General features: G+C 45.3%; 1 protein-coding gene and 1 long non-coding RNA gene across 14 annotated transcripts in view; one reads left to right on the forward strand and one right to left on the reverse strand.

The window, feature by feature from the left end:
- Positions 1-11,508: 11,508 nt before the first annotated feature.
- Positions 11,509-19,278, reverse strand: LOC139358702 (uncharacterized). 4 transcript variants are annotated; one of them, XR_011614018.1, is made up of 5 exons: positions 19,184-19,278; positions 13,633-14,103; positions 12,745-12,886; positions 11,828-11,881; positions 11,509-11,741 (listed from the first exon to the last, which is right to left on the reverse strand). It is a non-coding gene; the product is annotated as an uncharacterized lncRNA (long non-coding RNA). The 4 variants fall into 4 exon arrangements; XR_011614015.1 differs by lacking the exon at positions 19,184-19,278 and adding an exon at positions 18,592-18,920; XR_011614017.1 differs by lacking the exon at positions 19,184-19,278 and adding an exon at positions 18,592-18,920 and having other exon boundaries at positions 11,828-12,024.
- Positions 19,218-25,442, forward strand: part of LOC105495710 (seizure related 6 homolog like) — a 215,873-nt gene continuing 209,648 nt past the window's right edge. For all 10 annotated transcript variants that reach the window (XM_011765435.3, XM_011765436.3, XM_011765437.3 and 7 more), the window contains exon 1: positions 19,218-19,352. In XM_011765435.3, coding sequence (XP_011763737.1) covers positions 19,259-19,352 — 94 coding nt within the window. In that variant the 5' untranslated portion in view covers positions 19,218-19,258. The remainder of the gene's footprint in view (positions 19,353-25,442) is intronic.

Consider the following 25,442-nt stretch of genomic DNA (forward strand, 5'->3'; position numbering starts at 1 on the left):
GGTTTTTAAAACATGAAACAAACACAAACACAAACTATAAAAGAAAATATCAGTTAGTTGGAGAAGATCAAAATTTAAATATTTTGCTCTTTAAGAGACACTTAGGAAAATGAAAAAGCAAACCACAAACCTGGAGAAAATGTTTATAAAACACATATCCGACCGGGAGTGGTGGCTCACGCCTGTAATCCCAGCACTTTGGGAGGCCAAGGTGGGCAGATCACCTGATGTCAGGAGTTCGAGACCAGCCTGGCTAACATGGTGAAACCTCGTCTCTCTACTAAAAATACAAAAAAATTAGCCAAGCTTGGTGGCAGGCGCCTGTAATCCCAGCTACTCGGGAGGCTGAGGCAAGAGAATCACTTGAACCCGGGAGGTGGAAGTTGCAGTGAGCTGGGATCACACCATTGCACTCCAGCCTGGGGGACAAGAGCGAGACTTCATCTCAAAAACAACAACAGCAACAACAACAACAACAACAACAAAAAACATATCCAACAAAGGTTTCTGTTTCAAGAATATACGAAGAACTCACACAACACAAAAATTTAAAAATATGAAAAATGAAAAAAGGATTGAACATACTTGTTAGCAAAGAAAATACATGGATGGCAAATAAACACACGAAAAGCTAGTCAACATCATTAGCCATTAAGGAAATGAAAATGAAAAATGCAATGAGATGCTACCACCACAAGCCCAGTAGAATGGCTTAAGCTCGTAAAACTGATTATCCCAAGTATTGGCAAGGATGTTAAGTGATTGAGACTCATACACTACTTGTGGAAATGCAACATAAAACAGCCAATTTGGAAAACTATTAGGTAGTTCCTTAAGTAGTTACACATCCACCTGCCATATATATAACAATTTCACTCTTAGGTTTTTACCTAAGAGAAGTAAAATATTCACCCTCACAAAGACTTGGATAAAACTCCTTTTAGCAGCTTTATTTGTAGTAACCAAAAAGTGGGAACACCCTGAGTGCCCAACAATAGGTGAGAGGGAAGACGAATTGTGATACAGGCTTACTGTGAATACCACTGGTGTCTTGAGTTTTCTGATCCGTCTAGTGAGTGATGGTTCCTGTCTTCCTTCTTTCTTTCTTTCTTTCTTTCTTTCTTTCTTTCTTTCTTTCTTTCTTTCTTTCTTTCTTTCTTTCTTTCTTTCTTTCTTTCTTTCTTTCTTTCTTTCTTCTTTCTCTCTCTCTCTCTCTCTCTCTCTCTCTCCCTCCCCTCCCCTCCCCTCCCCTTCCCTTCTTTCTTTCTTTCCTTCTTTCTTTACTTTTTAACTGTTTTTTATTTTTTTGAGATGGAGTCTCGCTCTGTCACCCAGGCTGGAGTGCAGTGGCGCCATCTCGGCTCACTGCAAGCTCCGCCTCCCAGGTTCACGCCATTCTCCTGCCTTAGCCTCCCGAGAAGCTGGGACTACAGGTGCCCGCCACCATGCCCGGCTAATTTTTTTTTTTTAATATTTTTAGTAGAGACGGGGTTTCACCGTGTTAGCCAGGGTGGTCTCGATCTCCTGACCTCCTGATCCGCCCACCTCGCCTCCCAAAGTGCTGGGATTACAGGCGTGAGCCACTGCGACCAGCCAGTACCTGTTTTCTTTACAGCATCGGACTGTAGGGGAAATCTGTCTGATATCAGAGAATTTAAAATGAAGCACTTCCAAAGGTAAGTGCTGAGGTCTTTTCAGACCACCTTTGTAATCCTCACACCCAGAGTCCATATCTCCATTTTGATTGAGGGATTCAGTCTCATTTCCATAGATCTGTGTAGTTTTGAGGAATACGCCACATTCCTTAAGAATGTAAATAAGTATAGTTACTTACTTATCTTCACATCTCAAGCTTCGTGTCTTTGCAAAATGGGGAAAAAGGGGGGCTCTTTGACGACACTCAGGGATTTAGGCTTGGGAAATATGGTCAGAAGGCTTGATTTGGTTTCCTACCCTGCCTTCTCTTCGTGTGTCTTTTTATTCATTTTGGATTCCCGGGAGCATGATGCTATCTCTTCTCTTTGACGTTATTTAAGGAGAAGTAGTGTATTCCTAAATTATAAGAAAATGTGGATTCCAAACTTAGTTCTTCCACTTACTAGCTGTGTGACCTTGAGCAGATTACTTAACCTCTTGGTACCTGTTTCCTCATTTGGAAAATGGGAATAAACAGAGTACTACCCCCTGGAGCTGTTGAAAGCATGCAAAGCTCTTAACATTGGGCCCACCTAAGTGGACAACAAATATTTGTTACTCTTAGTACATGAACCCAGTTTCAGGAGAGGGTCTGAAGCTCAGATTCATCTTATCCTCAGTGTTATAATGGTCACTCTCAATAGATGACCACCCAGACAGAGGTTGCATTTTAATATGGTCTTGTTCCAGAAAATAGATTCTAACTGGGATTTGGGGCATGATTAAATTGGGCTGGGGTAGAGGAAGGGCTTGGAGAAGGGCGTTATCGCCTAAGACCAAATTACATCCTCATGACAATGAGGACTATATGAGAGACTCATTAAAATCAGCATTTTTTGCTAAAACAGAATAAAAATATAAAGTGTTTTAATAAAAATTTTAAAAATTTGCATCTTTGAGCCAGGCTTGGGAAATACACACCTATAATCCCAGCTACTCGGGAGGCTGAGGTGGGAGGATCACTTGAGCCCAGGAGTTCGAGACCAACCTGGGCAACACAGCAAGACCCTGTCTCAAAGAAATAAACAAAATAAGCAAAACCAGCATCTCTGAGGGGCAACCTGGGAATCCACATTTTAAGAAACTCTCCAGACAATTCTCATTTTCAAGAAAGTTTCAGAATCCTAGTCTAAGGCATATATATCAGAATGAAATTTTTTTCACTATCTCTTGCTATGACATTCTTATACTTCTCTTTCCTCAATTTCCTTTTCCTATTTTTGTGTATGTTTGGGCAGGGGGTGGGGGTGGGGTGGGGACTGACCAAAAAAAATCCTTAATTACCTGAAAATTTTTTTCTTATTTTGTTCTTTTCAGGATTTGTATGGCTGCATTTAAAAAAGAAAAATTGTTATACCTTGGCAATAATGTGTATGTAGAATTGTATATTCTGCATCAATTAACATTATCCAAATGTATCTCATCCTGAAACATTTTTTTCTCATGCCTTCTCTTCCTCAACCTTGCTTCTGCATTCAAGTAACTACTCAGTGTGGACAGATAGATGCATGCCTATGTCCATGTTCATACCATCCTACTCAAATATAGATAGATCACATGTTTGAAAATTTGACATATTTTCATTTCTCTTACTGTATGTATTATATAAGCACTCTGACATATTTTTCCTGAAAGCTAAATGAATGAATAAACAAAACTAAAAAAGATATGGTTGGCCTATGCCTGTGCTTAAAGCTTCACATGAGATTTCTATAGTGGAGGAGGTTGCTTTACATTAATGAGGATCATATTTACTCTTTTAGTCTTACCTGCAATTATTGGGTGAACTCAGGTCTCTTTAGTTCATTACCCCATTAGTGCCTGTCAATAACAGAGAATGTGCCTGAAATGCCCAAGTAGCTGGGAGCTCTGGGAATCTCATCTCTTCTAGTGGAGGGCAGCTCTGGCTTGTGCCATGGGGAGCTTGGATCCTGGTCCTGTGGGTCGCTGCAACTCGAGTCTCTCCCTGAGCCTTAATTTCTCCATCTGTGAAAAATAGCCATTAGGCTAAAGCAGCATTTCTTTCAATTTGCCATGTGGACCATCTGCTTCAAAATCACTCACACACGAGTTAAAATGCAGATCCCCAGAGCTCACTCTAGACCCATTGAATCACAGTCTGGTGTGGGGCTCAGGAGCCTTCATGCTTAACAAGTCTCACAGGTGGTTCTCATGGATTATTACCGGCTGAGCAACACAGTTTTGTGGTTAAACATTCTGTGTGGTTGAACTCCAAATTCCTTTCTGTTCTTTCTCAGGCAGAAACAATTGACCCGGGCTAGTTAGCCTGGTTCTCATCTCCATGCTCAAAAGCTATGTCAGGCTCCTGGGAGGGGATGCTACCGACACCTGGCTACTTGCCTAGCTGCTGGGGCCTCCCACAGGTCATGGACAGGAGCCAGAGCAACCACAGCTGGCCTGCCTCATAATAGCTCAGACCTCAGGAGGACACTCCAGCATTGACTGGGCATCCAGTCTGCAGAGGGTACACTGGGATCTGTCCAGCCTCCTCTTGCCGTCCCTAGGGGGACCTGCCTTTCATCCCAGAGCCTGAGATTAAAGCTGAAATGCTAGGCATCCAACATGTATCAGGAACCCAGTGCAAGTTTAATGAATGGATACAGAATACTGAGTGAGTGGTGTACTCTGGGGTGGATAAAATAAGGAGTGTAGGGTGGGATCTTATGTGCAAGCCAGATAGTGGCGGCCGATAAATACTTGTTGAGCAAATGTATGTCACTAAGTGAAATTCAAATACCTGGTGCATAGTAGGTATTATCAATGCAGCTATAGTAAGTCAATTTAATACCTGCCCCTGCTCGTCCCCCATATGCTTTCAGCCCTTGACGTTGCGTTGTGCTGACCCCTAGCTGTTATATTTACATGTCTTTGGCTGAAGCCTTTCGCTACTGCTTGCAAGCATGGCAGCCCAGAAATCCTGGGGAATTAGCTCATGACCTCCAGCAGTCCTGGAACCAAGGACTGATTGAAGTTGGTGTATAAATATCCCAGCTCCCTCACTCCTCAGAAGGATAACTCTGAAACAAACATACTATACTGTCTGTAGGAGTCCCCCAATGGAGTGGAGCCCCAGATGCTCATGGAGGCCATTTCCTTGATAACACGTGCTGTCTTTGGCTCCTTTCCTGTTTTCTCTCTCACTTCTCCACTCCGCTACTGATATTTCCCAAGATCACCTCACAGATCAACCGCTTGCACTCAAGTCCTTGCCTTAGGGTCAGCTGCTGAGGGACCCCATGCTAGGATGACTGTTGAATTAATGAAGGGATAAAGATTTAATGAACAGAGGTGGAGGGCTAGCATACTATATGCTTAAAACATAGGAAGCCTTTGTGAGAGGTTGCTGAATGAATAGCATTCAACAAATGCATAGAGTTCAAGGTAGATTCCTATAAATCTGGTACTTGAATTTCTGGTACAAAAAATGTGTTTTGAAAAAGTGAATGAATGAATGAATGGTCATTGAAAAGAGTCAAAGGCTAGAAGTTTATGCTTTGGTACATAGTGTTCAATAAATGCTTTTTGTATGGATAGGGAAGAAAAAAGGAAGGAAGGAAGGAAGGAAAGAAGGGAGAAAGGGAGGAGGGAAGGAAGGAAAGAAGGAAGGAAGGAACGAAGGAAGGAAGGAACGAACGAAGGAAGGAAGGAAGGGAGGAAAGGGAGGATGGTGTCTCAGAGGCTTGGGGCTCGAAGTAGCCAGGCACTGAGCATTCGTGAAGGGGCCTGTAAAACCCCCCATGGTCTGGTCCTTGCTCAGACCACAGGTTCCCCTTGCACCACTCAATCCCTTTTTCATAACACTTCACATCAGCCTCCTTTCAGCTCCAAATCTTTACAAATTCTGTTTCCTTGGTCAGGAATGGTCTCCTTTTAAGATGTGTCTCCTTACATTCAACTAAGTCTCAGCCAAGAGTTTGCTTCCTCTAGGAAGCCCTCCCAGAGTTCTCTATTATGTCACACGTATTTATAACTATAACACCTCCCATATCACCTGGTATTTCTCTTGTGTAGTTAGCTGCTTAATGACTGATTCTTCCCAGTGGAATGAAAACTCTCTTCATATTATCGGGGCTCATCACAGCACCTGGCACATAGTAAGTGCTCAATAAATATTTGATGAAGGCTTATGTGAGTGATGCGGCCATAGTACCTGGTCTAGCTTTAACCTTAGATCTAGGGCTTTCCTGGGAAGATCCAGGCTTCCAGAAGCTTTCATCTACAGGTATGCTGTTCCCACTCCCACAGCACCCCAAACCAGCCAAATGGCAAAATGCACCCCAAATCTGGGAAAAGCCTTCAACAAATCATCTTAGAATAGTTACAGCTTCTGTCCCAGCCAGCACTGTCACAGGCAGCTTAATTATGGTCATTAGGACCCACATTAAAGCATGATTATAACATAAAATTGAAATTAGCTGTATAACACATCCAAATTTTTCGGTATGCTTATCGATTTTCTTCCCCTGTTAATCAGAGGGCTACAATTGACCCGGTATATCTGGTATAATTAAAACTGAGCCTGTAAATTCTAGTGAAAACTCTAATTAGCATCTGTCTTTTGTTAAGGACAGTGAGGTGGGAATGTATATTTTTCCGTGAAACATAATCAGGGCTTTCATGTTTCTTTTTTTTTTTTTTTTTTTTTTTTTTCTGATCGTTTAAATAAATTTGTTTCTTTTTTTTTTTTATTTATTTATTTATTTATTTATTATTATTATACTTTAAGTTGGAGGGTACATGTGCATAACGTGCAGGTTTGTTACATATTTGCACTGGGAGTTATACCTGATGTAAATGACGAGTTGATGGGTGCAGCACAGCAACATGGCACAAGTATACAAGCTTTCATGTTTCTTTCCCGGATCTTTGGTGGGGCAAGTTGTCATTCCTTTTTCAGAGGAATTTAAAATTGGTTTAAAAAAAGATGCAAGTCATAGCGACATCTAAGAAATGCCAAAATAAGAAATGGTTGGTTAAAAGAAAAATGATTAGCTGAACAGGGTGATTGGAGGCATGTGGATGAAACAATCAATTGAATTGTTCTCTTTTCAGTATGGTGGAGTGACTTTGAAATCAGACAACTTTGAGTTCAAGTCTGAACTCTGCTATTTACTACGTAGGTGATATTGAAAAAGTGTTGTTTTGTCTAGCTGAGCCTCGGTTTCTTCCTCTGTGAAATGGGGATAATGATAGAACCTACCCAATAGGGTGTTTGGAAGGATTAATGAGATTACAGTTTTTTCAGCTTGTAGTAAAATATTGATAATTAGGAGTTGCAGTCATCTTCATCATCATCACCACCATCATCCACACCACCACCATCATCACTATTTACATCATCATTATTATTTTCACTTAATAAAGAGAAAACTCTTTCAGTGCTTGTCATGGCTCTAATGAGCTTCATGGCATAGTGAAAACATGACTTTGAATTCAGGTAGCCTTCCACTCCGTGCCACTCAGAAGCTATGTGACCTCATACAAGTCATTATATTTCTCTCAATCTGTTTTCTCATTTGTAAAATGAGCACAGCTTTCAAGAGGATGTTGAAGATGTAATGAGGAATGTTGATTATGCCTGGCATGGAGCAAGTCATTTAACCAATGTTGACTTCCCATCTCCCATATCCAGTCCTGTATCCTCAACAGACTGCTTAGTTGGTGGTATATCTCAGGCAAGTACAGAATATAAAGTAGTCTCTGGGTTTCTAATCACCAGACCTCGCTAAGAGGCATCCTGTTGGCTTTTCAGTACTGCCTCCTACAAGGCCAGCGTTCCATTGTCACGGCTTTAGTTGCTGGGGAATGTTTCTGTCATCATAGAAGGGATTGTAGAGCTCATCACACATTCCACCTGCTCCCCTGCATTTCTCAGCTTTCTTTGTGGCTAGAATGAGGCCGTGTGACTACTTCTACCCAATAGATTATGAACACAAACATGGCATTTCCATTTGGAGAGAGGGAAAGAGCAGTGGTCAGAAAGCCACCACTAGAGATAACAAAACTGCAGAATGAGAGTGACTTAGATCAAGTCACTGCAGGGAAGACAGTTGTCTCAGAAAGCAGCTGAAACCCCACAGGACTTTTGTGAGTGAAAAATAAACCATTGTTGCATTAAGCAACTCAAGTTTTGAAGTTTGTTACAGCGGCATACCCTAACCTGTACTGATTAAAACAATGATTAATCAATCAAGTCAATTTATCTGCTTGTGGTTCTTGCTCTGAATGCATTAGTGGGTTGGTGGATACTGCCCTTTCAGGGGCTGATGGACTTACTTCCAGAGCAGATTTTGGGTAGAGTAGAGGGAACCTGGAACTCCTGAGTCCAGAGATCTGCCAGGACACTCATGCCCTTTTATGCAATCTGAAGCAGTTCCCTTACAGTTCAGATGCCTTAAATGGCTGAGAGGAAGGAACGTGGACAGCCTGAAACATCAGGGGCGTCAACTGGCTCCTTTATAGTCACAAAGCCCCCTGCACGTATTGGGGTGCCCAGTGGAATTAACATGTGAAATGCCATGGGCATCTATTGTTTTCCCTGACCAGAATCCACACTCACCTTTATTTAGATACCAGCACCTTAATTTTGTTTTGAAAACCACTCACCAGATGCAAGCTTGGTGGGCTTTTCAGTCAAAAGGCACCATCCTCATTTTCCCAAAAGGAGGAACATGACTCAACCTCAGTAGTGATTCATGCCAAAATGCAACCACTTTGAAGAAGTGGGGAGGGTCCCTGCTTCCTCAGAACTGCTTTGGTGCTCTCCCGGGCCTACTTTTTCAACTGGCTTTGGTCTGTGAGATGCTCCTGTCCTTCTAACAAAGCCCTCCCATCCTTTTCTGGTTGAATGTGGTCAGCATCAGGTCCTTTCCACCAAAGAACCCTAAGAAATGTGTAGTCATGAATGTCATCCCATATCAACAAAGCCCCTGTCATACGCTGGTGTCTTGCTGCACTCTGTTGTCTCGTTATTCTAACCTTGGAATGTATTTTATGTCTGATGTAAACATAATCATAAGTGAAGTAAACATAACTCAGTAGATAAGGAAGATGTAGTTTTATGTATTCACTCAACAAACATACTGTGATTGCCAACTATAAGCAAATGCACTTCTAGGTACTAAGAATAAAACAACAAATGAAACAGATTTTTTTTAAAAAACACCACCCGCATGCAACTGACATTCTAGTTGGAAGAAGCAGACATAAACTGCACAAATAAGTAACAGTATGATTGCACACTGAGATGTGCAATGGGCAAATAAAACAGGGCAGGAGGACGGGGAGACCATAGAATAGGAACCAGGGGCAGATGAAGAGGGATTGCAATTTTAAACTCCTTGTTCAGGGAAGACTTTGCAGAGATTTGAGCAAAACCTGGATAATAGAGTTGTGTGTTCTCTTGTTCATGTCTCCAAATTCCATTTTGCAGGTGATTCGGCTTATAGGGTTGTTGTAGGAACAGGATCTGACACTTAATAAGTACGCAATAAACATCATCTGGAAAACGAGCTCGAAGGAGCCGCCATTCAGATGCCAAGTCAGTTCTGGGTGTGTGGGGAGCATCAGCACTCACCCTCCAATCCCGAGCTGTCACCCTGAGGCTGTTGCATCCCAGAGGCCCCAGGCAGAGCCCCTTCTCCCTCAGGTCCTGGGAACTGCTAAGGCTGAGGCCTCAGAGGTTTTTGGACCTTCAGATCACCAGACCCTGACCCAGACTGCTCTAATTAGGGGCATCCAACAGAGATGGGGAGAGGTGGGGAGAGACAGAGAGGGAAAGGGAAAAGTGGGGAGAGGAAGAGAAAAAGGAAAGGGAGGGAGGAGAGGGAGAGGAAAGTGAGAGAGAGAAAGAGGAAGGAGGGGAGAAGAGAGAGGGAGAGAAAGGAGAAAGAGGAGGAAGAGAGAGATAGAGAAAAGAGAGATGGTGGAGAGAGAAGAGAAAGAGGGGGAGAGAGGAGAGAGAGAGATAAAGGGAGAGAGAGGTGAGAGACAGACAGAGGGAGAGAGAAAAGAGAAAGAGGGGAAGAGAGAGGAAAGAGGGAGGAAGGGAAGTAAGAGATAGTGGAAGAGAGAGGGAGGAAAGAGAAGAGGAGAGATGGAAAGAGGGAGAGAGAGCAAAGAGGGAGAGAGAAAGTAGAAAGAGATAAGAAAAGAGAGAAAAGAGAAAGAGAGGGATAGAGGGAGAAAGAAAGGGGGAGATGGAGGAAGAAGAGGAGAGGAAGTAGAGGGAAGGAGGGAGGGAGAGAGAACAGGAAAGCAGTCCACTAGAAGGGAGGGGAGTGTATAACCCTCGCTGGAGAGAAGCAGGTAGAACTGTGGGCCCTCTGCAGTGGGTTAGTGGCTTTGACCCAGGTGGCTAGGGTATAGCTCCTCTAACATCTGCAGCTCCTCCCTGCTGCCCTAGCCTGCCTACGTTCAAGAAATGGGCATGGATTTGGGATATAGATGAACCTGGGTTCACCTGGGTTCAAACTCCGTCTCTGCCATTGCCTGGACAGGTGAACTTGGGCAATCTACCACTCTTTCATTCTCAACTGAATAATACCAACTTACAGGTTAAATTGAGGATCATGATGTGGTTTACGGAAGGCACGCTGGCATGTGCCAAGCACATAAGCAGTGCTTAGTCAACATTCTATGCTGTTGTTATCACTCTAACCAGGTTTGGGGATCAGCTCTGTCCTGGCTCTGGGTTCTTGGACTCTGCGGTGAACTCAGCCCCTGAGGAGACCCCTGGTCTCTGCAACCTTCATGCAAAGCCCTGGTTAGGGTTCTGAACAGGAACTTTCTGCACAGTGGCTCTTAGTCCCAGCTGAACACTGGAATCACCTCAGGGACTTTAAAAAAATACAGATCCCTGGGCTCTCACCCAGAGAATCTCACATGATTAACTCAGGGTGCAACCTAGACATCCGAATTTCTAAAAGCTCCATGGATGATTCCAAAGTGCAGCCAAAGTTGAGAAGCACTGTCTAGGGCTTTGATTTAATCTTCCATATTTATTCCTAAAGAAGGAGATATACCCAGACACCATTTCCTTGGGCAGACTCACAGACCACCAGATTATTATTGTTTTTCAAATTTGGTTCCACAAGCATTTGTTAAGCATCTACTATGTTCCTGGAACATTGTTAGACACTGAATAAGCACTGTTCCTGCCCTCAAGCAGCTTGAAGTCTGGATGGTCATACAGTGAATAAACGCAATGCTTGAGAAAGCCACAGAAGCGGTGAGGAAAGAAACATCACCCAAATGCAGGAATGCGTGGGAAAGAAGCGGGTGCAGGGTCACACCTAAAGCACAATGTGGAAAAATGAATAGCAGTTTTCTCTGGTAGAGAGGTTGGGGGAAGGTGGATAGCCCAGGTAGCCTGAACAGCATGAACAAACGTGGGTTGGTGAAAAAATTCTAGGGAGAAGGGACAAAATGAGGAGGGAAATTGCCTATAGGCAGGGCTATATAGCAAAGAGAGAAAGGGTAGGAGAGGAAGCCAGGTAGCAAAGGTCTTACAGCCAGGCTTAGATCCATGGGGTTCATATTATGGGAACTGGGGAGCCATGGAAGGCTGTAGGTTAAGGGGAAGCCTTTATCCTGTGCTTAAGACTTCAGGGTGTGGCTGCTGTTAAGTGCTGGGGTGTGGGGCATCTGAAGAAGAAAAAGTCTGTGCTTGGCAATTTCCTCTCAAGTAATTTTATTCCATTCCCTTCCATCATGCAGCAACCTGAAGTTATCCTGAGAACAAACGTCACTGCCATGGAAACAGTAAGAGAAACAAACAATGCGTGCACTGTATAAAATTGTCCATAAAGGCTGTTTATTTTTCATACCATTATTTTAATAGGTGGGGATGGCAGTGATGGGCTGCAGGAACAGCAGGCTTTAATGGTGCCGCTAACGTTGCCTGTTCTTACAATGACTTCAAATGCTCACAGACATTCAGCCATTGGCACTTAGATCATGTCTCTGGCTGGGAACTCCCGCTGGTTTAGAATCTCACTGCCAGGAAGCATCACCTGTTCCTGGAACTGAAAGGCAGTATGGCCAAGTGGTTATAGACTCAAGCCAGAGGTCAGACAGCCCTGGGTTCCAGTCCTACTTCTGTCATACTTACTGATCGGTGACTGTTGGCAAATTTCATCACCCCTCCGAGCCTCTGTTTACTCATCTGCGAAGTGGAAATATAGTCGTTCATTTATTCCTTCATTTGAAAATTAACAAGACTTCACTGAAAACTTGCTATGTGCTTTGTTTTAAGGGTCCTGGCATTCATTGAGCTTAAAGTCAAGTGGGAGAACAGAGATAATATACCTGCAAACACATAAATAAGAGAGATCATTGTAGATAGTGATATAGGCTAAGAAAGATTTAAAGCCAAGGTTGTTCTCTCTGATGAGATGCCAGTCTAGCCAGCCACAGAAAGAGGAGAAAGAGCCAGCTGCTTATATATCAGAAGGAAAGGCCTTCCAGGCAGGGGCACAGCAAGAGAAAAGTCCTGGAAAGATCTAAGATTAGAATCCTTGCAGCTGGGGCTTTATAAAAGGAGGTACGAGATAAGGCCAAATAGGGAGGAGAGACCAGATCAGATGGGTCCTATAGGATAAGGTAGGAGTTTGGGTTATAATAATACTAACCTTCTAGAGTGGTTGTAAGGATTACATGAACTATCAAGTGGTAAACTCTAAGCAGCTGCTTAAAAAAAGTCAGCTTTTACTTTCATCAAGACAACCATAGTAGAACTCATCATCTCTTGGGTCCAGTTGCTGACATCATAGAATTATTGAATTTCAGAACTGAGAGATCATTTTTCCTAATTTTTCATATGGGTGAATTAAGAATCAGAGTGGGCAAGGGACTTACAGAAGTCACACAGGACTTAGTGGTGGAGGCTCTGGGCTTTCCAATTTCCGCCCACTGTCCATTGAGCTCAAGCCCATGCCATGATCTCTATGGGGAAATTCCTTGGCTTCTGTTTCTGCTGGGTGGTACTTCCTTCTAGGGGACAGTGTGGGGTCATGAAAAACCACAGACCTGGTGCTGTGAGTGTGTGGCTTCTCCCTGTGAGCCTCGGAGGGTCCGCAGACATTAGTCCTTCTTCCCTCCTCCTGACACAGACGCTGTCTCTGTCCTCTTGTGTGCTCCCTGGCACAGAGGCTGGGCTTTGACTGGGGAGCTGAGAGAAAGGACAGGCTATTGATCAGTAGGGACCTGACCCAGTCTGGCCTTTTCAATATTCCATACTAAGAGAGGGGTGAGATTTGAGAGGAAGTTGAAGGGCTGGAGAATGTTCCTGTAATTGAACAGAACAGTGCTGCCTCAGTTAATTTTGAGTGAGGAGGCTCACACAAAAAAATGGGTCAGATTGACCAAGCCCCTGATGGGTTTGGAAGTTTTACTTATTCTGCAGCCTTAACCCCAGCTGGACTTTCCTCTGGGTCTAGACATCCATGAAGACACCTAATAAACCCTATGAGAGAAGAGATTTTTCTAGTATTTGGGTTCCATTTTTCATGTACAATTTATATAATCCTTAATCGTGGCTCCTGTTTATTGAGCACCTACTACAGGCTGGGTAATCAGTTCAGCACTGAACATGCATCCCCTCTTTTACTCCCATAACAACCCTAGGAACTAGTTACTAATATTCTTCACCTTAAACGACAAGTAAATCGACTTTTAAAAGTTACTCACATAGGAGAGAGCTCTGATACGTCTGACTCCAAATAAACCTGCTGATTCCAAAGGGCACATGGACTTGTGGGGTCCCCAAACACAAAAGTCTTAGAAAAACCCATACATGTGTATCGCTGTGCTGATGCAGCCTGTTCTTTATGGACTGAAAAATGTATGTGTTACAGTTTCTAATGCCAACAGAGTGTATAAATATACACAGTATCTTTAATTGATTTTTCTTCTCACCTTTGAGGCCCAAGACCATAACCCTTAGTCAGGAAAATATCCCAGCTGGGTTTGCAGGAACTTGACTGTGGGGGCCCGATGCAATCCAATATGTTTGTCCCTCTCTTTCAGTCTCCTCCACATTCCTGATGGTGCACTGGTTTTCCTTCCTGTCTGGCCAACAAGCCTCTGGAGAATGGCCATCCATCTTATAGGCTCACTTTGTATTCTGTAAACTTTCAGTTTGAAAGTAAACGCACTGCTTCCCTGTCAAAGCTCCACTGTGCATGGGTATTTCTCAAGAGCCAGGGAGGATGGTACAGACAGACCGAGCATTTCCAAGGAAACCAAAGGGGCATAATTGCTTCCTTCCAGGTAATGTGGATGCACTGGATGGGGTCAGCTGCGTCACAGTGGATCATTTTCTTGTTAGCATCTGGCCAAAGTGATGTGAGTACCACGGGCTTCCTGAATGACGCTGCACAGGCCCATCTGCAAGTTACAAGGACCAAATTGAAAATAGATCATGGAGACACTAGTTGGATCATCTGCCTTCCCTTGAAAGATCCACAGTGGGTTTGTCTCCTGAGACATACTATTGCTGGGACTTTTTTTTTCTTTTAATTTTTTCTTATCTTTTTTTTCTTCTTATCTTTTAAGATGTCTTTGTTTTTGTATTTCATTTTTACCCTAAGACAAAATATTTTTCTCTTTTTTTCTCTCAGTGATTAAAATCTTCCCATCAACCAGATGTTCCTAAGGGAGATACACGCTGCAAGGTTTGGCAGGGCGGGGGTGTGAATAAATGTACATTGATGGAGGCAGTAGTCACTGAGCACAGGCTGTCTGATGACCTCAAAATCACGTCCCTGATTAATCATGATCTGAGTAGGCAAAGACATGGGATCACACACACGATGACAATGACTTCCATTAATTGCAATGACCCTGTTTTAGCCTCAGGACCTTGCACTGGCTGTGTTTTCCACCAGGAATGTGCTGCAATCTGCGCTTGGTGTCTGTCTCATTGTTCCTTTCTCTACTTGAATGTCTCCTATTCTAGGAACCCATCCCTGATCATTCAAAAAGAACTTGCCTCTTTTACTCTCAAATCACCTTGCTTTATCTTCCTCATCAAATTAGAGCTTTCTCAAATTCCCATTTATTAATGACTTTATGGTCTATTTCTCATCTGTACAAAATAGGCTCCAGAGAGCAAGAACTTTGTCTTGTTCACCGCTGTATCGTCAGTGCCCAGGACAGTGCCTGACATAGGCACTATCCTAAGTGTTTTATAATGATTGTGTCATTGATTGCTAAATGATAGCCTTTTGTTGAAATCATTACTGGAAGTTTAATTCAGTTGTTCAAAATCATAGCACTGTTAGTTAGTAGCAGATCAACCATTCAAATTGAGGCTGGTTGGGTTTGAAGGCCCAGGCTTTTAACCACTCTGCTAAACTGCCTCCCCTGGCATACAGCATTAATTTTGGAAGCGATCTGGGCCCTTGTGTTGCCAGACTTCACTAGACTGTCAGCCCTGGAGAGCCAGAGACAGAGTCTGTTGCATCCACAGCACTCAGCACTGTTTGCCACATGGTAGCCATTCAATAAATAGTAAATGCTCAAACAGTATTTGTAGATAGATGGACAGATGGGTGAGTGGGTGGGTGGTTGAGTGAATGGACGGGTGGATGAATGGATGAATGGAAGGGAGGAAGGAAAGAAGAAAAGAAAGGGAGGAAAGAAGGAAGGGTAGGTAGAGGGATAGATGAATTGTTGGATGGATGCATGGGCTAATGAATATAGGGATAAATAGATGGGTGTGTAGATAGGTGGGTAGATGAATAGGGAAACAGAGTCCCAGAGAGACTGGTGACTCACTTAATATCACACAACACTAGTCTTTAGTCCATCAGTTCATGGGATCTTCTCTATAACCCTAGGAAACAAGTGCCATAATACCCCCTCATCCACGAGGATATTATTATCCATTTATGTCGATCACTCCATGTGATAAGTGTTATTTTTATCCCTACTTCTCAGAAGAGGAAAATAAAGCTCAGAGAGGTTAAGTAACTTGCCCTTGTCATCCTATAAGGAAGAGGTGAGGCTAGGATATAACCCTTTGTCACTATTGTACTAATTTTAACCACATAAGAGCTGATGCCCTGTTTATCACATGACAAAATATAAGGTGAATAGAATTGTAGGCACACATCATCTAATCAGCAGAGAAACTAAAATTATCTCCCCAGCAGCTTTGGGTAGCAGGAAGCTCACCCTGACACTAGAATCTAGGCAGGAAGTGCCCTGTTAGACCACAAACGTCACTGCCATGGAAAGAGTAAAAGGTAAAATGTAAACCAAGTGTATGATATCGAGCAAGTTACTTTGCCTCCCTGGACCTCAGTTTTCTCATCTGTAAAACGGCTATCAAAATTGTGATTGCAGATTTTCATCTGCAAACTGTTCTAGTCCCTTTCAGAATTCTATTTCTATTATGCTATTTCTTCTTCCAAAAATAGTCTTGATATTGCTCCTAAATAATCACTTCACCTTCCCAACATCACAATCTCAGATAATCGGGTCTGTGTCCCATTTTCTGAAGACTTTTCTCTGTGCCTTGTTTCAGCCAGCAAATGGAATGGGTAAATCTCTGCCCATATGTTCCGTGGGTTCATGGTTTACAGTGTCATTTCTTCTACATAAGACACCTGCATGCAAGCAATGCTCTAGAAGTTCAATGTACTTACCAAAGTGAGTAACCTCAGTGATGGACTTTTAGTGATTGTGGCCCTTCTGGTAGTGAGGAGGGGTTGAAGCTTCAGGAGGTAGCAACCAAATCATAGTACAGAGGCAGCCACCAAATTTCTGGGAAGTAGCCTGTGAAAGTTCTGGCTCTGTAATCGGGGCTGGCCTTGAATCTGCCAAATCCCACTGCTGCCTGACTGAGTGACCTTGGCTGGGTTGGGACCCTCCACAAAAAATCAGATACTTATCTGTCAGATGGCAATAACCACACCTCATTATCAGGATGATTATGAAATCGAAATGAGAGACCGTGCTCAGTGTGGGACAGCACCTGGCAAACAGTGGATTCTTTATACAATAGTTTCCTTTTCAGTTGGGTTGTTTGGTTTTATTTTCTTGTAAATTTGTTTAAGTTCCTTATAGATGCTGGATATTAGACCTTTGCAGATGCATAGTTTGCAAAAATCTTTTCCCATTCTGTAGGTTGTCTGACATTACTGGGTATATACCCAAAGGAATATAAATTATTCCATTATAAAGACACATGCACACGTATGTTCATTGCAGCATTATTCACAAGAGCAGAGACGTGGAATCAACCTAAATGCTCATCAATGAATGAGAATATACATGTGGTACATATACACCATGGAATACTATGCAGCCATAAAAAAGAATGAGAGCACGTTCTTTGCAAAAACATGAATGGAACTGAAGACCATTATCCTCAGCACACTAATGCAGGAACAGAAAACCAAATATCACAAGTTCTCACTTATAGATGGGAGTTAAATGATGAGAGCACACAGACACATAGAGGGGAACAATACACATAGGGGCCTACTAGAGGGTGGACGGCAGGAGGAGGGAGAGGATCAGAAAAAAATAACTATTGAGTACTAGGCTTAATACCTAGGTGGTGAAATCATCTGTACAACAAACTCCCATGACACAAGTTTGCACACATAACAAACCTGCACACGTACCCCTGAACCTAAGAATTAAAAATAGTTTCCCTGCCTCCAAGTATGGAGCTAACCTATCTCTTTTTTTTTTCTCTCGCTCACTTTCTTCCCTTTCACCTCTTCCTCCATCTTCCTTGCTTCTTTATGCTTCCATTGAACAAGTCTCACTGAGCATCCACTGCATGCTAGCACTATACTATACAGAGCCTGAGTGTACAGCCACAAACAAACAGGCAAGGTCACTCCACAGAGAGCTGGCAGCTTCATACAGTAAAGCATAGAGTGCTTCATCTTCTCCAAAGGAGAAATCAGCCCTCCTGCACCCCTGCCTCAGCCACCTTTATAAAAACCAGTTAGGTTTACTGCCAGGAATGGAAACCTCTTGCAGCCAAGGATAGGATTTTATGGGGGATTCTCTGTCCCCCAAAGCCTGAGGCAGGTCTGGGCCTATAGTGAGTGGCCTGTAAAAGAGCATTGTTTCAAAGAGTAAATGGGGAAGCTCTGGGTGTGGAGAGTCTTCTGAAACCCTGGGCCAGAGTGCCCCCGCCTTTCCTCCTCCATCCAGTGTTCACCTCCCCCACCCATTCTTTCTAGGGACTCCCGGCTCCACCACGCTGCTAAAGACATATTCCTCCCCCTGTTGCTGCCTGCAACCTTCTCTCCATCTGCTCTCTCTGCCTGTTCAGGCTGCAGTGTGTAGATAGTATGGCAAGGTAGGGTAGTGGGAGGAGGACAGCTTCTAAATTGGGTGAGAGGCCTGCAAAGCCTGACCGGTCTGCCAAGGCTAGGCGGGGAGGGACAGTCAGTCTCCAGGACTGTGCAGAAGCTTGTCCCCACCTAGCTCTCCGCCAACGTCTGTCCCCAAGTATCTGCTTGTCTCCCTCATTGATTGTCCCTCACTCTCTGTTTGTGGAGAAAAGACACGTTGCTTGAGAATCAGGCCTGGGCAAGAGTGCGGCTGAGGTGGGCCTTGCAGTCCTGCTCAGCTGGGGAAGCAGGTACAGGAAGAGGTAAGGGGCTGACCTGAGAGGAAGCCTCTCAGCTCTAGTGGCCTGCCGGCAGTGGGGTTATGGGAGACTGGGCTCAGATTAAAAAGTAGAGATGGATCTTAATTTAGAGTTCGTGATTGGGCTTCAGAGGGGTCCAGACCCCTCCTGTTAGGTTGCAGCCACAATTTTGTGGCTATGTGTAGTGTTCTGGTAGATTCACAGATCTCACCGGATCCACAGAGTTACAGACTTTCTAGGTTATGGGGACTCACTTTGGAAGCAGCGGGGCCCTGGCGGGGAAGCAGGCTGGCTGGATCCCAGAGGGGCCTGGAGAGAACTGGAACTGGGATGTATCTGGAAGGCTGAGCAGGCAATGGAAAGCTCCGGGCTGCTCATAAGCTCGGTTTCCAGGCCTCCATCTCACCGTCTGGAAAATGGTCCGGGTGCTCTCCAGCCTGGCCTGGCCAGGCAGGGCTGCTGGGAGTGTCAGCAGAGAGAGAAAACGCTCGGCTCCCAGGACGCAAAGGGAATTGGCTTTAAACTTTGCAGGGCCGACGGGCCGGCGGCCAGAGGAGGCGGCTGGCACCCCCGGCGCCGCCGCGGCCCCTCCAGCCTGCTGCCCGCTCGCCCGCCCCCTCCCTCCCTGCACTCGCTCGGCACAGACTCGGCCCCAGCCCCCTCCCTCCTCCCGCTCGCTCCACGCTCGTTCGCTCGCTCGCCGGCTCCTCCTCACTCGCCCGCCCGCGCCCGGCGCAGCTCGGCCAGAGCGACCGCGGGGCTGAGCGCGCGTCCGCTCGGGGGGCTCCGGAAGCTGCCCCGGCCCGCGGCCCCCTCCCTCGCTCCCGCCTCCCCTTCCTAGCTCACCGCTGCCTTCCTTTCCCGGCTCCCGCGCCGTCCGCCCGCCCCGCAGCCCGCGGCTCCGCGCCCCCTGCAGCCACGATGCCCGCGGCCCGGCCGCCAGCCGCGGGACTCGGCGGGATCTCGCTGTTCCTCGCTCTGCTCCTGGGGAGCCCGGCGGCAGCACTGGAGAGAGGTAAGCGCCCCGAGGGGCGGGGCGGGCAGGGGGCAAAGTTGCCGGGAGAGCGGGGCGGCCAGGGGTCGGGGCTGACCAAGGCGACTCAGGCACCACCCGCCGGGATGGGGAGCGGTGGTGGCTGCCCAAATTCGGGGCTAGGAACCGCGCGTCCCCTTGGCCCGGGCTGATGGGAGTGTGGAGGTGGGGATGTGTTGAAGGACTCGGGCGCTTCCCTGCTTCGGCTGCGGGCTCCCTTTCGGTCTTCCCCGGCTGTGAGGCTGATTCTCCTTTGCAGCCAAAGAGGATCTCCTTGGAGTGGGGTCGCCTCCAAACCCCAAATTCCCGGAGCTTCTCTGCAACCGCACCCGGGGCTGGGTGCCAGATAATTCTCTTCCTCTCGGGGAGAGGACAGGAAGGGGGGTGAGCAGCTGACCCACCCTGCAACTGAGGACTAGACTCAAACAGTGCATTTGCCGCTCCCCCACGACACCTCAGAAACCCTTGACTCCTTTGGTTCAGGCTGCCCCGAGGGGCTGTGTTCCTGGATTGATCTCAGCCAAGCGTCAGGATACCGGACTTGGGTGTGGCTTTCGCCAGAGGCCGGTGGAGGGGGTTGAGGGCTCTGAGAACTTGGTAGGAGAGGGAGAAGAGATATTAGTTAGCAGTTGGGAACCTGAACGGACTCCCCTCTACTCTCTTCCCGACAGCCTAGCATCTCTGATCACTGTTAGGAATGGGGGTGGGGGGTGTTAGTTTCACCTACCACGTGTTTGCTGAATGGGAAGAGGGGCCCAAGTTTAGCAGAGAATGACAGCTCCTCCTTCTCAGACCTGGAGCCATACCCTCTGTCCACCCCGGTAAGGTACCCCAGGAAAAGTTATGGGTCGGGGAGAGGGCCAGATAGAGAGAGGGGTGCAACGCCTAACTCACCCAAAGCTAACCCTCAGAGCTTCGGGGCTTTTCTCAGGCACCTTGGAGACCCGAAAGTCAATGGGAGCGTTAGTTGGCCACCGGACCCGGCCTTCTTGCAAGGTCTAACTCCAGTTCCCAGAAATGCGCTCCTCACGTGTAAAAGAGCAGGCAGCTGCAGGGTCTGCCCAGGCTGAAGACAGAGGGAGAGCGGGCACTGTGCTCATCTGGGGCACCGCCTCTGTCATTTGCACCGTCTTGACTCAGAGTTGGGGGACTGGCGGTGTTCTTTCCCGGGCAGCTCTGGACCCCTAGCGCGCACACACCTGCTTTCAGCACCAAAGGCCCTGGACAGCTCTCCGCTCCATGGGCCCGGGCTCTGGGTTCCTTTCCCTTCAACCTTTCCCGGTGGCCTGGAGTGCCCCCCTCAGCATAAATCAGGCATTTTATCCCCCATCTCCCCGTCTTTTTAAATGTAGAGCCCGGAGTGCAGAGCAAAGGAAATTATTCATCACCTTTTGTTTAACAAAGCATATCATTGAAGAACCCCCTCCCCTTTTTTTTATGAGGCCATGATATCCACAGTTTACACCAGGTCTGGACAATTTCTCTGGGAAAGATAGGGAAAGGGATTTGGTTTAAAAACATCGTTTCCACCACAGCATGGCCTTTCTTAATTAGCTGTCTCTTTCTAACAATGGCTTGGTGGCCTTGAACTGAGTCCAGCTCTCCCTCCCCCACCCCCTTTTGAATCTGTGTTGTGACTAACACACATACAAAAAGAGCCTGAAGCTACATGGCAGCTTACTGGATTTTCTAAAGCAGCTCTACCTTTGAGGACTCCACTCTCCAATACACCACCTTGCAGGGAAAAAAAAAAAAAAATTGTCTTAATGGCACGTATTGAATTGTCATCTAAGACAAGGATTTCCTATTCTGTTTCCTTCACTGGCTTCAAACACATTGTAAAAGCAGGGGGATACGTGCGTGTGTTTAATTTTTAAGACATTTCATACTATTTTTCCAACTGCTCAACACTATGGCTAGCCAGCATATTTTTTTAAATTAACTTCAGGTCACCACCAAATTAAAGTCAAGTGATGTGCTACTTCAGAAAGCTCATTAATAACTGTGTGGTTCTGATTCGGAGTCATAAGGAAGGAGTGAGATTGGCCAATGAGCATTGCCGAGTCTGGTGGTGCATTTGGAGACAATTGACCTTCCACGATAAGTTCTGTTTTTAATATAAAGCCCAACATCCACTCAGATGGAGAACCATTCACCTAACTCATTGTTGCAAACTAGTTCTTCTGTTTGTGGTGGAGTGAGGGGATTTGTAAATACTCAAAAGGGACTTGTTGCTACATTCTTATGCAGGTCACGTGGTTCTCTGGGCCATTTCGCTGTAAGGCATGAATAAGTATAAAGTATAACTTGTTTTTGAAGAGACTCCTTATTGTCTAAGATATGCACATGGGGAATAATTGTAGCTGCGTGCTAAGACTGCAGAGTCTAAGTATAATTTCTTTTCTTTTTCTCTTGAATTAATAAGGCAAATTCAGTATTGCTCAATAAGACTCAGATTTGCTGCTTCCCCAGTCTCTAACGTGTGTTGTTGTTAGATTCACTTAAAGACTATTTTCATTACGGATTGGCATTATTTTCCGTAGACTTTTGCCTGTTCCTGCCGGGGGCCACCTTACCTGAGCTTGAGAGATTCATCTTGTGTTCATATGGCTCAGTTGGGTATTAGGAAAATAATGTTACATTCCTTTTCTTCCCCTTCCAAGGCAAAAGGATATTTTCGATCAGAGTGGCTTGTTTTCTTATTTTTGCTTACAAGTCCATTCCTGCAAGCTGTTCAAACGGGCTCGATTTACTGGCCCTCCTATACTGTCCAGAGACAATTTCTCCAATATACCTACTGTGCAGACCTCCACTAGGGGCGCTCCAAGCTATAATTGGCGACTAAGGGCAGAAGAGAGGGGAATTCTGACCTGTGGAATAACCAGGTGTGTGCAACACCAAAGGTCAGCAGAATGGAGCTCTTCTCAGCCTGGAGGCCTTGCCATCATCTCTCCCCTCCCTCTTTCTGCTTACTACATTTGATTCCTGTTTCTCAAAGAAAAATTATTGGTCACTCTTGACACACGCAGTGAAAAAGAGAAAGAAAAGATAAAAAGCCAGGAGAATGCTCCAAGGAAAGTGTCGATCCAACTGCCCTTTTTGTATTTTTGTAGTTTCCTTCATGAAGTCAAACTGCAAAACATCCAAGAGACTGTGGCAAGGCAGTTCTGGGGAGTTTGACTGAGCTGGGCACTGGAATGAGATTTATAAAGTCCAGGAAAATAAGTGTAGCTCCATAATTAGAGTGACCTGGGTCCAGAGGCCAGATCCACTGTTTGTTAATGCATGGCCTTCAGCAGAACTATTTTATCTCAACTTCCATTTCACCATCTAAGGAGTGGGGGCAGGGGAAGGAGGACTGATGATACCAGCCTGGAAGGATGGTTGCAGGGATTACATAATGCATGTAAAAGCAGCTGGCACAGAGTAGGTACTCAAGTAGTGTTTTCTTTCCCTGCTTTCCAAAGGGCAAACTGCTCCTATTAGTAGACACCAAGAAAACAAATCTCTGCGATTGGCATGAAGCAGATGTTGGTGTCAATATTGGGATAATTCAGGCTAAAGTAGAAAGGGGTGGGAGGGGGATAATGAGTAGCTCCAGTTACCTGTATTCTCATCTTTGGCAGATGAGAATTTGACATTGCCTGGTACAGACACCCTTCCCATCCAAACTCTCATGCTGTTTCTTTTTGAACCTCAATATTACCGTCAGGAATCAGAGTTCCTGGTACTGGAGATCGAGCAGATACAGGATAGCAGGTTAATGGTTGGAAATAAGACATAAGAAGCAAGTCTTCCGGAAGAAGACATTTGCCCTTTCATTCATTCATTTGAATTTACCGAGCACTTCCTATGTGTCTTAGTTCAGCCTGCTATAACAAAAATGCCTTAGATAGGGTGGTTTAAACAACAGAAATTTATTTCTCACATTTCTGGAGGCTGGAAAGTCCAAGCTCAGAGCGCCAGCAGACTCAGTATCTGGTGAGCGTCTGTCATCTCTCTTTCTGCTTTGCAGACAGCCACTTCCTAGCTAAATTCTCATATGGCCAATAGGGACAGAGAGCCCTGGTCTCCTCATCTTAGAAGTGAACTAATCCTTATCATGGAGGCCCTATCTTTATGACTTCATTTTAATCTAATTAATTCCCAAAGGCTTCACCTCCAAATGTCATTACATTGGGGATAAGGCCGTCAACATATTGATTTGGGGGGACACAGACATTCGATCTATAGCACTATGCATGCGGTAGACCTTGTGTTGGGTGCTGGAGAATGATAAGGCTCCTGCCCCAGTAATGGCAGCCTAGCAAGAGACATCTGCAGGTAAACTACTACCATCCATGCCATGTGGTGAGTGCTTTGGGGGGCGGGGGGGATATCGGAGATCTATGGGACCTCACGTGGATGTGTTTAATTCTCACCAGGGGTGGTCAGTGAAGGCTTCCTGGAGCAGGTAGCATTTGAGCTGGCCCTGAAGGGGATGTGACAGGTACCAGCAGCCAGAGGAGAAATTTCTACAGTAGGATAGGGAAAATCCTGAAGGCTTCACTCTCAGAACACATCACACCCCCGCGGAATTGGAGAGAGGAAACAGAGGAGCGAGTGGGAGGAGAAAGTAGGCAGGTGCACATGCTCACGCTCAAAAAAAAAAAAAGAGAATCTGTCGGACCTGCCTGTCCTCCCTGCTCTGCCCTGAACTTCACGGGCTGGGTAGATGAGAGCTGGAACAAAGGACTTTGAGCCGCGGTGTTCGCTATTGTCCACTAGAGGTTGTGATGACACCGAAGGAATCTTCTCGGAAGGCAGCGAGGCCCAGCTGCTGAGCACAGACAGCATCACACAGCCCTGGGTAAACACTGCTTTAGTGGATTTGCATGTTTGCATAATCCTCTGGTTACTGTAGTTCCTTAGAAGCATCCCTTTGGTGGCTGTGACAATAGGGAGCAGGGCAGGGAATAGAACTGCTTTGAGGAGAGGGTGAAAGGATGGTGAGTTGGGAGGAGGTCAGTGGACCCACGTGATATAATTTACTAGAACATGGCAAGGACTGAGTTTAAGCAATGCAAACAGCATTTATTGAGTGTTGATTTTGTTCCAAGCCTTATAAATAAGTGGTTTATATGGATGTGTGCAGAGAATCCTCACAATAGCCCATGAGAGAGATGCAGTTGTTATCTGCATTGTATGGACTGGGGAAACTGGGGTACTGAGAGGTTAAGCAATGTGCCTAGCATTACAAAACCAAGAAAGGGATTGAAGTCCAGCCTCAAACCCAGGCTGGTGTCAGAATCATAACATCAAGTCCCACTACTACCTTTTATATCCTGCATTCCCCAAGACCATGTACAGATTCTGATGGTTCACAGGAAGGGATGATGTGTGTTTGCCAGATGCGCATGGGATGTGTACTTAATGCCTAACACCGTCCCTGGCACACATAGCAAGCATTTAAGTAAAGCTGGTCAAATTGAAGTGAGTCATAAGGTTAAACAGGTTACAATTTTATTTATAGGCAACTAATTCACAATCATTATAGTTAGTGAGCCTTTACTATATCTCAGGCACTTACATTGGTTATTTTAATTAATTTTAATAATATCATTTCATTTTTTAGATGAGGAAACCAAGCCTTAGAGAAGCTGAGTTATGCATAGGCAAGGTTTAAATCCATGGTGCCTTCCAAGCTTTGTCCTTTTGCATTTCTAAATGAAATGTGCGAGAAAGACCCTTTCACCATTAATGTGCAGATAGTCTGGATGGGTGAGTGCACCAAACTCCAAAGACTGACAGGACAGAGACCAAAACCAACCTTCAGTAGTTCCCAGAAAAGATGAACATAGGGATTGTTCTTTCTAGTCAAGGAAAGGAGAAAACCTCATAAAAGAGAGTGAGTAGACTAACTGGTTCATCGGTTGGCACCGAAATGATGTGACTGTTTGCAATTTCTCAAGTTTCCAGGTCACCCAACCATTAACGGATAACTCACACTGTATAAAATTGGTTTCTGTAAGTCCCTAAATTCAGGACCTAAGCTAAACCATTTCCTATCTATGAGTCTCAATTTTTCCTTCT

The sequence above is a fragment of the Macaca nemestrina genome, chromosome 15 (genome assembly GCF_043159975.1).
Source record: "Macaca nemestrina isolate mMacNem1 chromosome 15, mMacNem.hap1, whole genome shotgun sequence".
In the NCBI taxonomy this organism is placed as follows: Eukaryota; Metazoa; Chordata; class Mammalia; order Primates; family Cercopithecidae; genus Macaca; species Macaca nemestrina.